This window comes from Bufo gargarizans, chromosome 6 (genome assembly GCF_014858855.1).
Source record: "Bufo gargarizans isolate SCDJY-AF-19 chromosome 6, ASM1485885v1, whole genome shotgun sequence".
NCBI classification, from domain to species: Eukaryota; Metazoa; Chordata; class Amphibia; order Anura; family Bufonidae; genus Bufo; species Bufo gargarizans.
The window spans coordinates 1,496,705-1,509,405 of NC_058085.1; the positions used below are offsets into that span (position 1 = coordinate 1,496,705).

Below are 12,701 nucleotides of genomic sequence, written 5' to 3' on the forward strand. Positions count from 1 at the left end.
GAGGACAACGGGGACTTCCACACGTGGTACTCACACTAACAGGAACTTCCATGAGATTCTGGGGCTTCTCCTGAGTGCACCACGCACACAAACAGAAGCAGAGATGGGAGTTAAGAGCAGACAGCAACAAAAAGGACACCACGGGATAATTACACAAGAAAACACACATGGATATAGAGTTATGCATGTCACGTGGTTAGCGAAAGTGAGCAGCGGACACTCACCTGTCGCTTTTCCTCTGGCGCCTTCAGAAAAAGAGCGTTGATCAGGGCGATGGCGTAAGTCTGGATTTCCTGGTTACAGCTGGGCAAGAGAAGAGAGTGTAAGTGAGAGGGCACATACCTGTAATGTGCATGCTGAGGGTGAGGTGGGTGACTTACACTTGCAGGTGGCAGATAAGTTGGCCCACGGTGATTTCCTCTGCGATTTTGTGGTATAGAGCCTGGCTATTTAATACCATGCTCTCTAATATAGCTAAAGATCGCTGCAGAATAGAGACATCCACTGACTGCTGGGATACATAGCCGCAGATCTGGAGAGGAACAAGAGATGTATGATTACGGGCCCTAATATCCCATCAGATCCGGGTAACAGTGGCATTGTGATATTACGTTCGCTGTCACACACCATATTTTTATTATTGCAGTGCATCCAAAATGCAAACTTTGCAAAGAGTCTTGATTCATTTCCTACCATTTTTCTTATATACAGCGCCTATGCAGACTTGTGTCACCATGGTAACAGACTACAAACAAATTCTGGGTAGTCTGATTCTGCAGTCATGTTGTCATCCAAATATACTTCTTAATAAATGGATTAGGGAACAGATGGCGTATGACTGCACGATCCAGCTACAGAGGGTCTGTTTGTAGTCTGTTACCATGGATACACATGAATCTCCATCCATTGCATGGCCAGCAGGATCAGTCATTTGCTGTCTTGCTCACACAGTCTCAGCTGTAGCCCAATACTATGGGTAGAATAATAACTCGATTTTTGTACTTACCGTAAAATCTGTTTGTCTTCCGTTCATCGGGGGACATAGGCTTGACCATGGGTATAGCTGTTGCCGCTAGGAGGCGGACACTAAGCACACAAACGGTAAGCTCCTCCCCTTCAGCTATACCCTTCCTACAAGGACTAAGCTAAATCAGTTAGTGCAAAAGCAGTAGGAGAAGCAACAGGAAAAAACAAAAAAAAACACACTATGTACAAACCCAGAACCACACAGGCCGGAAAAGGCCCCTAAACAAAAGAATGGGTGGGAGCTGTGTCCCCCAATGAACGGAAGAGAAACAGATTTTACGGTACAAAAATCTAGTTGTTTTCTCATCCGTATTATTGGGGGACACAAACTTGACCATGGAACGTTACAAAGCAGTCCCCAAGGGTGAGCATAACAAGCAACCCTCCCATCAATCAGAGAACCGCCGTCTGCAAAACTCTACGTCCTAGAGAAGCATCAGAAGACACAAAAGTCTGCACTCTATTAAACTTGGCAAAAGTATGCAAAGACGACCAAGTAGCCGCCTTGCACACCTGAAGGGCCGAAGCACTGTGATGCACCGCCCAAGAGGCCCCCGCTGCCCGAGCCGAATGAGCAGTCACCCGGAAGGGTGGGGTCCGGCCATTAACGATTCCACAATGGCTAAACAAATCCATCTGGAAATGGAAGCCTTCGACACGGCCAGCCCTCTTCTCGGCCCTCTGGACTCACAAACAGGGAATCCGTCCACTGTAAAGATGCCGTCTGGGACAGATAGACTTGAACGGCTCGTACCAAATCCAGGGTATGGAGCGACTGCTCATGAGGGTGAGACAGGTACGGACAAAATGAAGAGAGAATAATCTCCTCATTTAGATGGAATTCCGACATCACCTTCGGCAGGAAGGACTGCACAGGGTGAAGGACCACGTTATCCTGATGGAGGATCAGGAAAGGCGACCAACATGAAAGAGCCGCGAGTTCAGACACCCTACGGATGGACGTGATTGCCACCTTGCAAGACCGGAAGCGAAGCAACACCTGCCGCTCAAACGGAGAAGATTGGAGAGCGTTGAGCACTAGATTAAGATCCCAGGGATCCAAGGGAGGACGGAAAGGGGGAGCAGCATGGCCACCACCTGCAGAAACATCCGAACCACCTAAAGTGAAGCTAAATTCCTCTGAAAAAGAATGGAGAGAACTGACACTTGCCCTTTGAGGGAGCTGAGAGCCAGCCCCAAGCCCATGCCTGACTGCAGGAAAGCCAACAGTAGCGGCAAAGAGAACCGAACGGGAGGCAGCTGATGCCGCTCGCACCAACTAAAGTAAGACTTCCAGGTCCGGTGGTAGATTCTGGAAGATGACGGCTTCCTGACCCAAATCATGGTCTGGACCACCGCATCCGAAAAACCCTGAGCCTTCAGTACGGCGGCTTCAACAGCCATGCTGTTAAATGTAGCGACCCTAAATTCGGGTGGAAGATCGGCCCCTGCGACAGAAGGTCCTCCCGAAGAGGAAGACACCAGGGTTCGTCGGCGAGAAGGGCGACTAGAGACGCGTGCCACACCCAGTGCAGCCAATCTGGGGCCACGAGAATGACGGGCAGTCCCTCGGACCTGATCTTCCGTAGGAGACACGGAATGAGAGGAAGAGGCTGGAACACGTAAGAAAATGTAAACCGACTCCACGGAATCACCAGCGCGTCGCACACCAGGGCCATGGAGTCCCTGGATCGCTCAACGAAGTCCTTGACCTTGTTGTTGAAACGGGAGGCTATGAGATCCACATCCGGCTGACCCCACCGCTCGTAGATTGCCCAAAAGACATGTGGGTGAAAAGCCCATTCGCCGGGATCGAGACGCTCCCAGCTAACGAAGTCTGTGATCCAGTTGTCCATGCCAGGGATGTGAGCTGCCCATAGTGCCGGAACATGTTTCTCCGCCATGGTTGCTGGGCTCCGAGTGCCCCCCTGGTGTTTGAGGTTCGCCACTGCCGTGGAGTTGTCGGACTTAACCCGAACCGGACGACCCCGGAGATGGTCGTCCCAATGCCGCAGCGAGAGCCGAATAGCCCTCAACTCCAGAACATTGATTAGAAGGGAGCGCTCCTCATGTGACCACACCCCTTGAACAGAGAGATTTTACAACACCCCCCCCCAACCCCTGAGGCTTGCGTCTGTTGTTAACACCTTATAACGGAGAGGAAGGAACGAGCGACCCGAAGTCCACCTCGGAGAGACCAACCACCATCTGAGGGCCCGGCAAACCGGGGCAGGGAGACACTGGGGAGCGGTCCCAGCTGGACAGAATGGCTCGCTGAAGCGTTCTGGTATGGAATTGAGGATAGGAAACTGCTTCAAAGGCAGAGACTATGTGACCCAGAACCCACATGCAGTGACGAATGGGAACCGGACCTGGCCGCAACAAGGGGAGAATCTTAAGACAGAGAGCGGATAGCTTCTCCGGAGACAAGAACACCTTGGCCTGAAATGTGTCGAGCACCATGCCCAGATAAATCAACCGCTGCGATGGATAAAGACAAGACTTCTGCCTGTTCGGGATCCATCCGAAGCACTCCAGGGTGTCCAGAACAATGCTCAGGCTGTCCGCCATCACCCGGAACGACGGACCCTTCACCAGGATATCGTCTAAGTAAGGGATTGCTACGATCCCCCTGGCATGGAGCAGGGCCATGACTGCCGCCAAAACTTTCGTAAAGACCCTGGGAGTCGTGGCCAGGCCGAACGGGAGGGCTACAAACTGGTAGTGAAATTAACCCACTGCAAACCGGAGAAACCTCTGTTGACTGACGCAGATGGACACGTGAAAATAATGTCTATCGAGGCCAGGTACTCCCCTGGTTTCCATCCGGAAACTGCGGATGCGAAGGAAACGGTTGAGCGCCTTGAGGTCCAGAACGGGACGGACCGTCCCCTCTTTTTTGGGAATCACAAAGAGATTTGAGTAAAATCCACGACAACGGTTTTGTGCAGGAACTGGAACAATGACACCTTGCTGCAGCAGCGTGCAAATCGCCTGAAAAAGAGAATCTGCGGCTGAGGGAGAGGCCGGAGGAGACGACAGAAAAAAACGGGACAGAGGGGAGGACTTGAAATCCAACTTATAGCCCTCTGCAATGACAGTCCCTTACCCACGCATCCAAGACGTGAGCCAGCCAGACATGCCGAAACAAATAAAGCCGGCCGCCCACCCGAACGGAGGGTGCTGGGAGCCGCCTGTCATGCAGCAGAGTTCTTAGGGTTAAAGGACTTGGAGCCCTGTTGACGGGAACGCCAGGAAAGGCGTGGCTTGAAGGAAGGTTTGCGCAGGAACCATCGGGACCGGGGCCGAGCCACTTGATGGTGGAGCCGCACACGCAAAGCAGAGGGAGTCTGACTGCGGTAATGAAAATTTTGAGCGATACGACGCACAGGCAAAATGACACACCGAAGGGACTGCCTGCTTCGGGACCTGGGTTTAGACATAACAACCCTGGCCCTAAATGAGGAAAAGGGGAAGGCTAGGCCCTGTAAGGAGGGACAAACAGTACTTACCCAGCCTGTGTACTCTGCAAGCAGCAAGACCAGCCTGCCAGGTGCTGTAAATCCTGGAAGTGGGCGGAGCCCACTCTCCCTCTTCTCAGCAGTTGGCGTGGGAGCGGGGAGAACATGGGCCCCGCCCCCAGCCCCCCCATATCTGGCTCCGCACCCTCCCCGCCACACATGCCCACATCCCCGGCCGAACCAAGATGCCGGCTGGTGAAAAATAAGCCGGGGATTGGGGGGGGCCCGCAGGAGTAGGCCGCACAAAAGCCAGGGCCTCAATTAACGATGGCCCTGGAACTGAAGTGACGTGCCGACCAGGAAGCGGCAATGTTTCTAAACCCAGAGGAGGATAACTCTGCCCCCTTAGTCAGTCACAGGCACATTTCATCGGCCGAATGGTGCCATGGACGCAGCCGGAGAGCTGCGGTGTGCCCCTTGCTGGCACTTGGAAAACTGACGCCCCCAGGTGCAAGTACCTACCCCATTTTACAGGGCGACTGTCCTGTTACCCCTGCATACCCCCATCCCCCCAGCAGCACCCTCCTGGAGGGGCCCAGCCTCGTGGACAAGGTAACTTGGGGAGGGAATGGTACTGGAACGGGGGAGCACTTTGGGGCAATTTCCTTTCCTCCTCTTTTTTTTTTTTTTTTTACTCACCTGTCCGGCGTCTTCTGCCCCCCTGGCTCCAGCCGGATCACCACCTTCGATGTGTGGCCCCTTGGGGTGGGACGCTACACCGGGACAGAGGGGACTTGCGGTGGACGACTGTGGTGATCCGAACGCTGGCAGGAAACAGAGGCTTTGTGGGAACCTCAGGTCCTCCTTTGCTTCTGGAGAACTGGAAGGAGCAGGGGGCTGGTCTCCCGTCTCCTGGGTGGGAGTGCAGGCAGTTTTAAGGACTGCCTGAAATTCCCGCTAGAAAAAAAAGGAAAAACTAAAAAGAACCAAAAACAAGCAGACCTGCAACGCAGGTAGGTCTGCCTCCTACAGACACAGATTAGCTTAGTCCCTGTAGGAAGGGTATAGCTGAAGGGGAGCAGATTAGTGTCCGCCTCATAGCGGCAAGAGCTGTACCCATGGTCAAGCCTGTGTCCCCCAATGATACGGATAAGAAATTCTCTTTTATGGTTGAGGGGGGGGGGGGGGGGGGGGGGGTGTATGGTCCACCCCCCCAAAAAAACTTGTAGAACATGATGTAGATCAAAATTACGAGCATGAAAGAGTTTAAAGAACACCCCTAACTTAAAGTGTTTATTCTGATTTCACGTTACTAAAATCTGTCATTAAAGGGGTAGTTTCACTAGACAAGGTTAATACAAAACACTTATTAATGTATTGTTATTATCCATATTGTTACCTTTGGCTGGATTCGTTTTTTGATCACATTATACACTGCTCGTTTCCATGGTTACGACCACTCTGCAATCCAGCAGTGGTGGTCATGTTTGCACACTGAAGGAAAAAGCGCTGGCCTCTCTGGTGGCCGGGACCATGGGAGCTCACATAGGCTAGTGCTTTTTCCTATAGTGTCCAAGCATGACCATCACTGCTGGATTGCAGGGTGGTCGTAATCATGGAAACGAGCAGTGTATAATCCAATAAAAAAAATGAATCCAGACAGCAAAGGAAGCAATATGGATAATAACACTACTTTAGTAAGTGGCTTAAATTACCTTCCTCTACATAATAAATGCTATTTGCTGAACTGAGACAACCCCTTTAAGACACTTGTAGCAAGAGACGCACCTGTTTTATAAAGGTTAGAGAGACCATGTCCCAAGAGACTATCCCATGATCCATCAACTCCAAGAAGGCTGTCAATGTGAAGGCCAACATTTCGCTGTAACTGAGAGGAGAGAGAAAGCGGTCATATGAGGAGCAGAGGATAGCTATGGGAGTAGAGGGAGCGATTTAAGGCCCATTCACATTGAACGATTGGGAACAAACATTTGTATGATAATTGGACCGCGTGAATGTGCTGCAGATCACATCGCCTGATCCAAAAATATTGTTAGCTGGCAGCACATCACCCTGTGAAACCCTGAGAAGCAGGGAATAATTATGGGGATGAACCACCCGCTGATCACTGCATGTAAATACAGCTAAGCGAACGGGAAGTCATCAGGAACAAATGTTCATTCAATGCAAAGTAATATTGGCCATCTGAATGGACATTTACAAAGGAGGAAACAAATGTCAGCACAGTGGTTCAGTGGTAATTTAAATCTCTGCTCTTTCTGGGCTCACAATGGCCCACTTAGGTATTTTCAATGAGTGTGTAAAGTGTGTATACAGAGATAGCTGTCAGTCATGGATAAGATGGCCTCAGAAAAAAGTGATCTCAGAAAAAGCAGAGACTTAATGGGGTATTCCGGTCGTTCCCAGTTAGCCTCAATCCACAGGTGGGTAGGTATACCAGCGGTAGGATGCCCACCGATCACAAGTATGGGGTACCTGTACCCCACCCTGAAATAAAAAGGAGCAGCCGGTCGTTGAGTACACCACTTTACTATCTCCGGAATTCCCATAGAAATGAATAGAGTGGCTGCATGTACGTGTGACCAGCCGCTCCGTTCATTTTAGGGGGGCTGCAGGGGATACAGGGCCCCCACTCTCGTGATCGGTGGGGGTCCCAGCGGTACGGCCCGTGCCAATCTAGCAGTTTGACCTTATCCTGTGGATGGGGGATAACTTGAAACAACCAGAATACCCTTTTAAATGTATAAACTACACAAGTCTTGCTGAATGTTTTCCCACAAAACTATACATCAATCTGCTCAGCTCTTTCTGCTCTATAACATGCTGCATTTCATGGTGACAGGTTCTCTTTAATTCAGTGGCAGGAAGCCCAGAAGACCCAACGTGAAGATCTTTCCTAATACTGACTGTGACAAGAGCTTTGTGCCTCCTTCAACCAGTCGGGTGAGAACAGTCACTCCATCCATATTAATGAACTCGGTAGCAAAAGTAGTGTCTGCAGAGAGCTTAGCCAGTTCCTTCATTGCCTCTAGCCTGGATTCCATGCTGGAGCACTGTATCCTCTCCAGGAGCTGGCGGGCTGCACGGGACTGATCGAAAAATCACAGTTAGAGAGATAGCAAAAAGTCACAACAAATACATGTGTGGTTTGTAGAACTGACACTAAAGGAACATGGAGTGAGGGAGTGGAGATTATGTCAGGGGTATCTGGCAGCAGCTCATTACCCCAAACAGGACATGATAATAGGGGATCGGGGAGGGGCTGGCTTCATATCTCCTTTTTGTTTTCTGTTCTTCTGATCTGTCTGACAAAAACAGATCCAAATCGAGTACAACTGATAGTTAAAGGGAACCTGTCGCCTCCAAAAACCATCTGAAGCCGTCAGCAGTACCTGAGAGTAGCGAGCAGTGTGTTTCTGACAAGTGTTTTGTTCCTGAAGGCAGATGCGGCAAAAGCTCTGAAAACGTTCCTTGCGATGTCCAACATTGGCCGGGGGCACGACTCCTGGCTTCTCTGGTAAGCAGGCCCTTGTGTCGCTGGACTGAGCAGCGGCCTCGGGCTTGCTGACTCTTAAGCGAGTCGTACCAAGAATAAGCCGCGCCGGCTTCCCGGCCGCTGCCTTTCGACTAGCACGACTGAGAAGCGGCCGCAGGGATGTTTGCAGGCTTTTCGCAAATCTGTCTCGGCAAACAAGTCAGCATGTCGTCCGCGAATAGGCTGGCGGTTCAGAAGGTTTCTGGAGGTGACAGGTTCCCTTTAAAATAAAGGATCCTCTTTTTTTTTTATTTTTACATTTTTTGATTCTTCTGAAGGATCAGAAAAACGGAAAACAAATACGGTGATGTGCACCTGGCCTTACCTGTAACCATCCCCCACTTATTGAGGGTAATTTGTTATATGTGTAGCAGCTAGGGATGAGCGAACTTCTATTTTCAAGTTCGGCGTTCAAGGTTCGGGTTATCTAAGAAATCCGTTATGGGTTCCGCTACCATGGACTATAACTTATGGTCCGTAGTAGCAGAATCCATAATGGAATTCTTAAGATAACCCGAACCTTGTACGCCGAACTTGAAAATAGAAGTTTGCGCAACACTAGTAGCAACTGCATGATGCCTGGAGCTTATAGTCATTCTTTCCTGACTTAAAGAGGACCTTTCACTACTGTACAAACTAAAAACTAACTAGATCAGTGGGCAGAGAGGCGCCCAGGGGTCCCCCTGCACTTACTAGTATGCCTGGGCGCGCTCAGTTCGCCCGGTATAGGCTCCGGTGTCTGCGCTCCCTCTGACTGATTTTTTGTATAAGGCGTGTCCCTTGCTGCACTGCTGGCCAATCGCAGCGCACAGCTTATAGCCTGGCTATGAGCTGTGCGCTGCGATTGGCCAGCAGTGCAGCAAGGGACACGCCTCCTACAAGAAATCAGTCAGAGGGAGAGCAGACACCGGAGCCTATACCGGGCGAACGGAGCGGCGCCCAGACTTACTAGTAAGTGCAGGGGGACCCCTGGGCGCCGCTCTGCCCACTGATCTAGTTAGTTTTTAGTTTGTACAGTAGTGAAAGGTCCTCTTTAAAGGAAACCTCTTGGCACCCTTTGGTGCAGGTTTTCTTTTTCCACATAACTGCATGTATTTTTGTCTGAAAAGCCAATTTTGTACCTCAAGTCTTCTGTACTTTCTATGGACTAGAGTATATAGCAGGCTGCAGAACGCCGTTCACAGTGTAATCCGTCAGAGAGCTCCTCTGGCGGCCCAGTCTCCAGCCCCTCTCTCTCGGCCCAAATGGTCTTCTAAGCCGACATATGACCAAAACAAAGTTGAACTTTGAATTGGTCATAAACCAGCTCAGAAGCTCAGCCGGCAGACCAGCTTATAACATACAATGACTTCTTGGTGAGCTTGTGCTAATTATACAGCAGCCAATCTGCTGTGTAAAGCATTGGAAGGGAGAGAGCAGCAACATGCGTCACTGATGAGACTACCTCAGACTCGCTTTTCAACTTAAGATCCTTTTACACAGACAGATGATCAGGGAGAGTATTGTGAACTAAGTAGACGTCCCTGATAATTGCCTGATCATCAGCGGGGATGGGGGCTGCCGCTGTATGGGGACAAGCAATTAATATAGCAATCATTTATCTTCATAGGAAATCATTGTTTCTCAGCCCATAGGGGGTCGGCAGAAAGACCAGATCACCTGGATCATTAGGGCGCTTGCTCATTCATCGGGTGGTCGGCAGCACCTTTTACACTCGCAGATAATCGGGAACACGCGTTTATACAAAAACTCATCCCCAATAATCTGCCACCTCACTAGACCATGTAAAAGGACCTTTAGTCTACCATGCAAGGATTACATGAGCCCCTAACGATGGGCCGAAAATAAATTGCTCCTACACATCATCTAAGACATAGCAGATGCTTCCCTACCAGTCTTGGTTTAGAGGCAGCTAGCAATGACCTGCCATACCACAATGTGACTGCTGCAGCCGAGCGGTCATGCCAATAGTAATTCACGTAACTGCTGAGGCCACTGAATGTCTGCAGCAGTCAAGTGTCAGATCCCTGGCATCTGCAATAGATGGCCAGGGGACTGAAGGAGGTGAGTACTGCTTGGTTTGTTATTTTATTACAATTCAGGCAGTTATTTTTTTCCCAAGAACTGACAATCCCCTTTAATTTTAATTCTTCAGACCTCAACTACAATTCTTCTTTAACTGACCACAGTTTCATAAATGTTATTTAACCATGGTTTATAATGGGAGCTTTGCTGAACTGTGTTGCACAGGGTCACGAAGGGGGATTTAGGTAGGGTTCGTCAAAATCCAAAAGGGCAAATATAACTTACCGGCGACACAGCCAGGCGTAAAATCGTTCCATTCTTTATGTCTCCTCGAGTCTGAAATACTACAGGATGTCAATACAGAGAAATGGCCCAAAAAGAGCAAAATAAATAGGCAACGCAATACAAGAGGTGTAACATGAAGCTCCTGGACCCATGTAAAATATATAACAGCCCCCACCTTCCAGGTACCATTTATAATACTGGTGCATTCCTATATGAAAGAGGCCTTTGGGCCCCTTCAGGCACCGTTGTACTCGCTATCTCTGCACCCTTTTTACCCACCTCCCTGCCAAGAGGCCGTATAGTGGTGCACAGAGACTCACCTGCTCAGTGATGTACAGTTGGGGCCCATCTGCATAGCGAAAGGCATAAAATTCTGGGTTTGGTAACGACCACCTAAGCAATAGAAAAAAAAAATATAAAAATTCTTCATACAACCAATTAAGATAATAAGAAGTGAAGTTTGTATTCAAAGAAACCTAATCTTCTTAAAGGGGTTGCCCAGAAGTTTTTAAAATTCTCAGGTCAGCAGACAGGCTTATAAAAAGAAAAAAAAAAAAAAAAAGCAAGTCACCTGCTAAAGATCCCTTCATTCCAGTGATGCGGGTACTGTCCCCTGGGTTTCCAGCACCCATCAGACTGGAAGTGATGATGTCATATCCACCGTTCACATAACAGTGCAGGCAATCTCTGACTTCGGCGATCACGTGCCATTCATACACAAATGACTGCTGAGGCCACAGATTGGATGAGCAGTCAAGTGAATGATGGACGTGACATCACTTCTTTTTATTTTAATAAGCCTGTCTGCAGCCCTGGGAATTATCCTGGTCGTTCACTAGACTGCCTTCCATGCTGGCCGTTCACTAGACTGCCTTCCATCCTGGCCGTTCACTAGACTGCCTTCCATCCTGGCCGTTCACTAGACTGCCTTCCATCCTGGCCGTTCACTAGACTGCCTTCCATCCTGGTCGTTCTCTAGACTGCCTTCCATCCTGGCCGTTCACTAGACTGCCTTCCATCCTGGCCGTTCACTAGACTGCCTTCCATCCTGGCCGTTCACTAGACTGCCTTCCATCTTGGCCGTTCACTAGACTGCCTTCCATCCTGGCCGTTCACTAGACTGCCTTCCATCCTGGCCGTTCACTAGACTGCCTTCCATCCTGGTCGTTCACTAGACTGCCTTCCATCCTGGTCGTTCACTAGACTGCCTTCCATCCTGGTCGTTCTCTAGACTGCCTTCCATCCTGGCCGTTCTCTAGACTGCCTTCCATCCTGGTCGTTCTCTAGACTGCCTTCCATCCTGGTCGTTCTCTAGACTGCCTTCCATCCTGGTCGTTCTCTAGACTGCCTTCCATCCTGGTCGTTCTCTAGACTGCCTTCCATCCTGGTCGTTCTCTAGACTGCCTTCCATCCTGGTCGTTCTCTAGACTGCCTTCCATCCTGGTCGTTCTCTAGACTGCCTTCCATCCTGGTCGTTCTCTAGACTGCCTTCCATCCTGGTCGTTCACTAGCCTGCCTTCCATCCCGGTCATTCTCTAGCCTGCCTTCCATCCTGGTCGTTCTCTAGACTGCCTTCCATCCTGGTCGTTCACTAGACTGCCTTCCATCCTGGTCGCTCACTAGACTGCCTTCCATCCTGGTCGCTCACTAGACTGCCTTCCATCCTGGTCGCTCACTAGACTGCCTTCCATCCTGGTCGCTCACTAGACTACCTTCCATCCTGGTCGTTCACTAGACTGCCTTCCATCCCGGTCGTTCACTAGACTGCCTTCCATCCCGGTCGTTCATTAGACTGCCTTCCATCCTGGTCGTTCACTAGACTGCCTTCCATCCTGGTCGTTCACTAGACTGCCTTCCATCCCGGTCGTTCACTAGACTGCCTTCCATCCCGGTCGTTCATTAGACTGCCTTCCATCCTGGTCGTTCACTAGACTGCCTTCCATCCTGGTCGTTCACTAGACTGCCTTCCATCCTGGTCGTTCACTAGACTGCCTTCCATCCTGGTCGTTCACTAGACTGCCTTCCATCCTGGTCGTTCACTAGACTGCCTTCCATCTTGGATTTAGAAACATGGTGATACTAAACTCTGCAGCATAGCTCCTCCACCTCTCCTTCCAACTTTTTATTTCACCTCTTTGTCTACTTTTGTAATGTCAATTCTTTGGCTGCTACCTACCCAGTGAATATTATTTCCACACCCTAACAAGGCTCTTCAACCTGGCTCCTCCATATATTTCTCCACTACTACTGCACACAAGACTTCAGCTCTTTCCTTTCTTGCCTCCGTGAAAATCACTACAGCAACCTACCTGCCACCTTTACCTACCTGCAAACCTTTAAATGAAACC

General features: G+C 49.9%; 1 protein-coding gene across 2 annotated transcripts in view; it reads right to left on the reverse strand.

Annotated features, from left to right (window-relative positions):
* ELMO2 (engulfment and cell motility 2) overlaps positions 1 to 12,701 on the reverse strand; it is a 65,190-nt gene that overhangs the window by 31,841 nt on the left and 20,648 nt on the right. Inside the window, exons 4-10 of one of the 2 annotated variants that reach the window (XM_044297537.1) lie at positions 10,674 to 10,746; positions 10,354 to 10,404; positions 7,416 to 7,597; positions 6,276 to 6,375; positions 381 to 532; positions 225 to 303; positions 35 to 70 (exon numbers count right to left, since the gene is read on the reverse strand). In XM_044297537.1, the coding sequence (XP_044153472.1) occupies positions 35 to 70; positions 225 to 303; positions 381 to 532; positions 6,276 to 6,375; positions 7,416 to 7,597; positions 10,354 to 10,404; positions 10,674 to 10,746 (673 nt within the window). The remainder of the gene's footprint in view (positions 1 to 34; positions 71 to 224; positions 304 to 380; positions 533 to 6,275; positions 6,376 to 7,415; positions 7,598 to 10,353; positions 10,405 to 10,673; positions 10,747 to 12,701) is intronic. The other variant, XM_044297538.1, reaches the window with a different exon arrangement.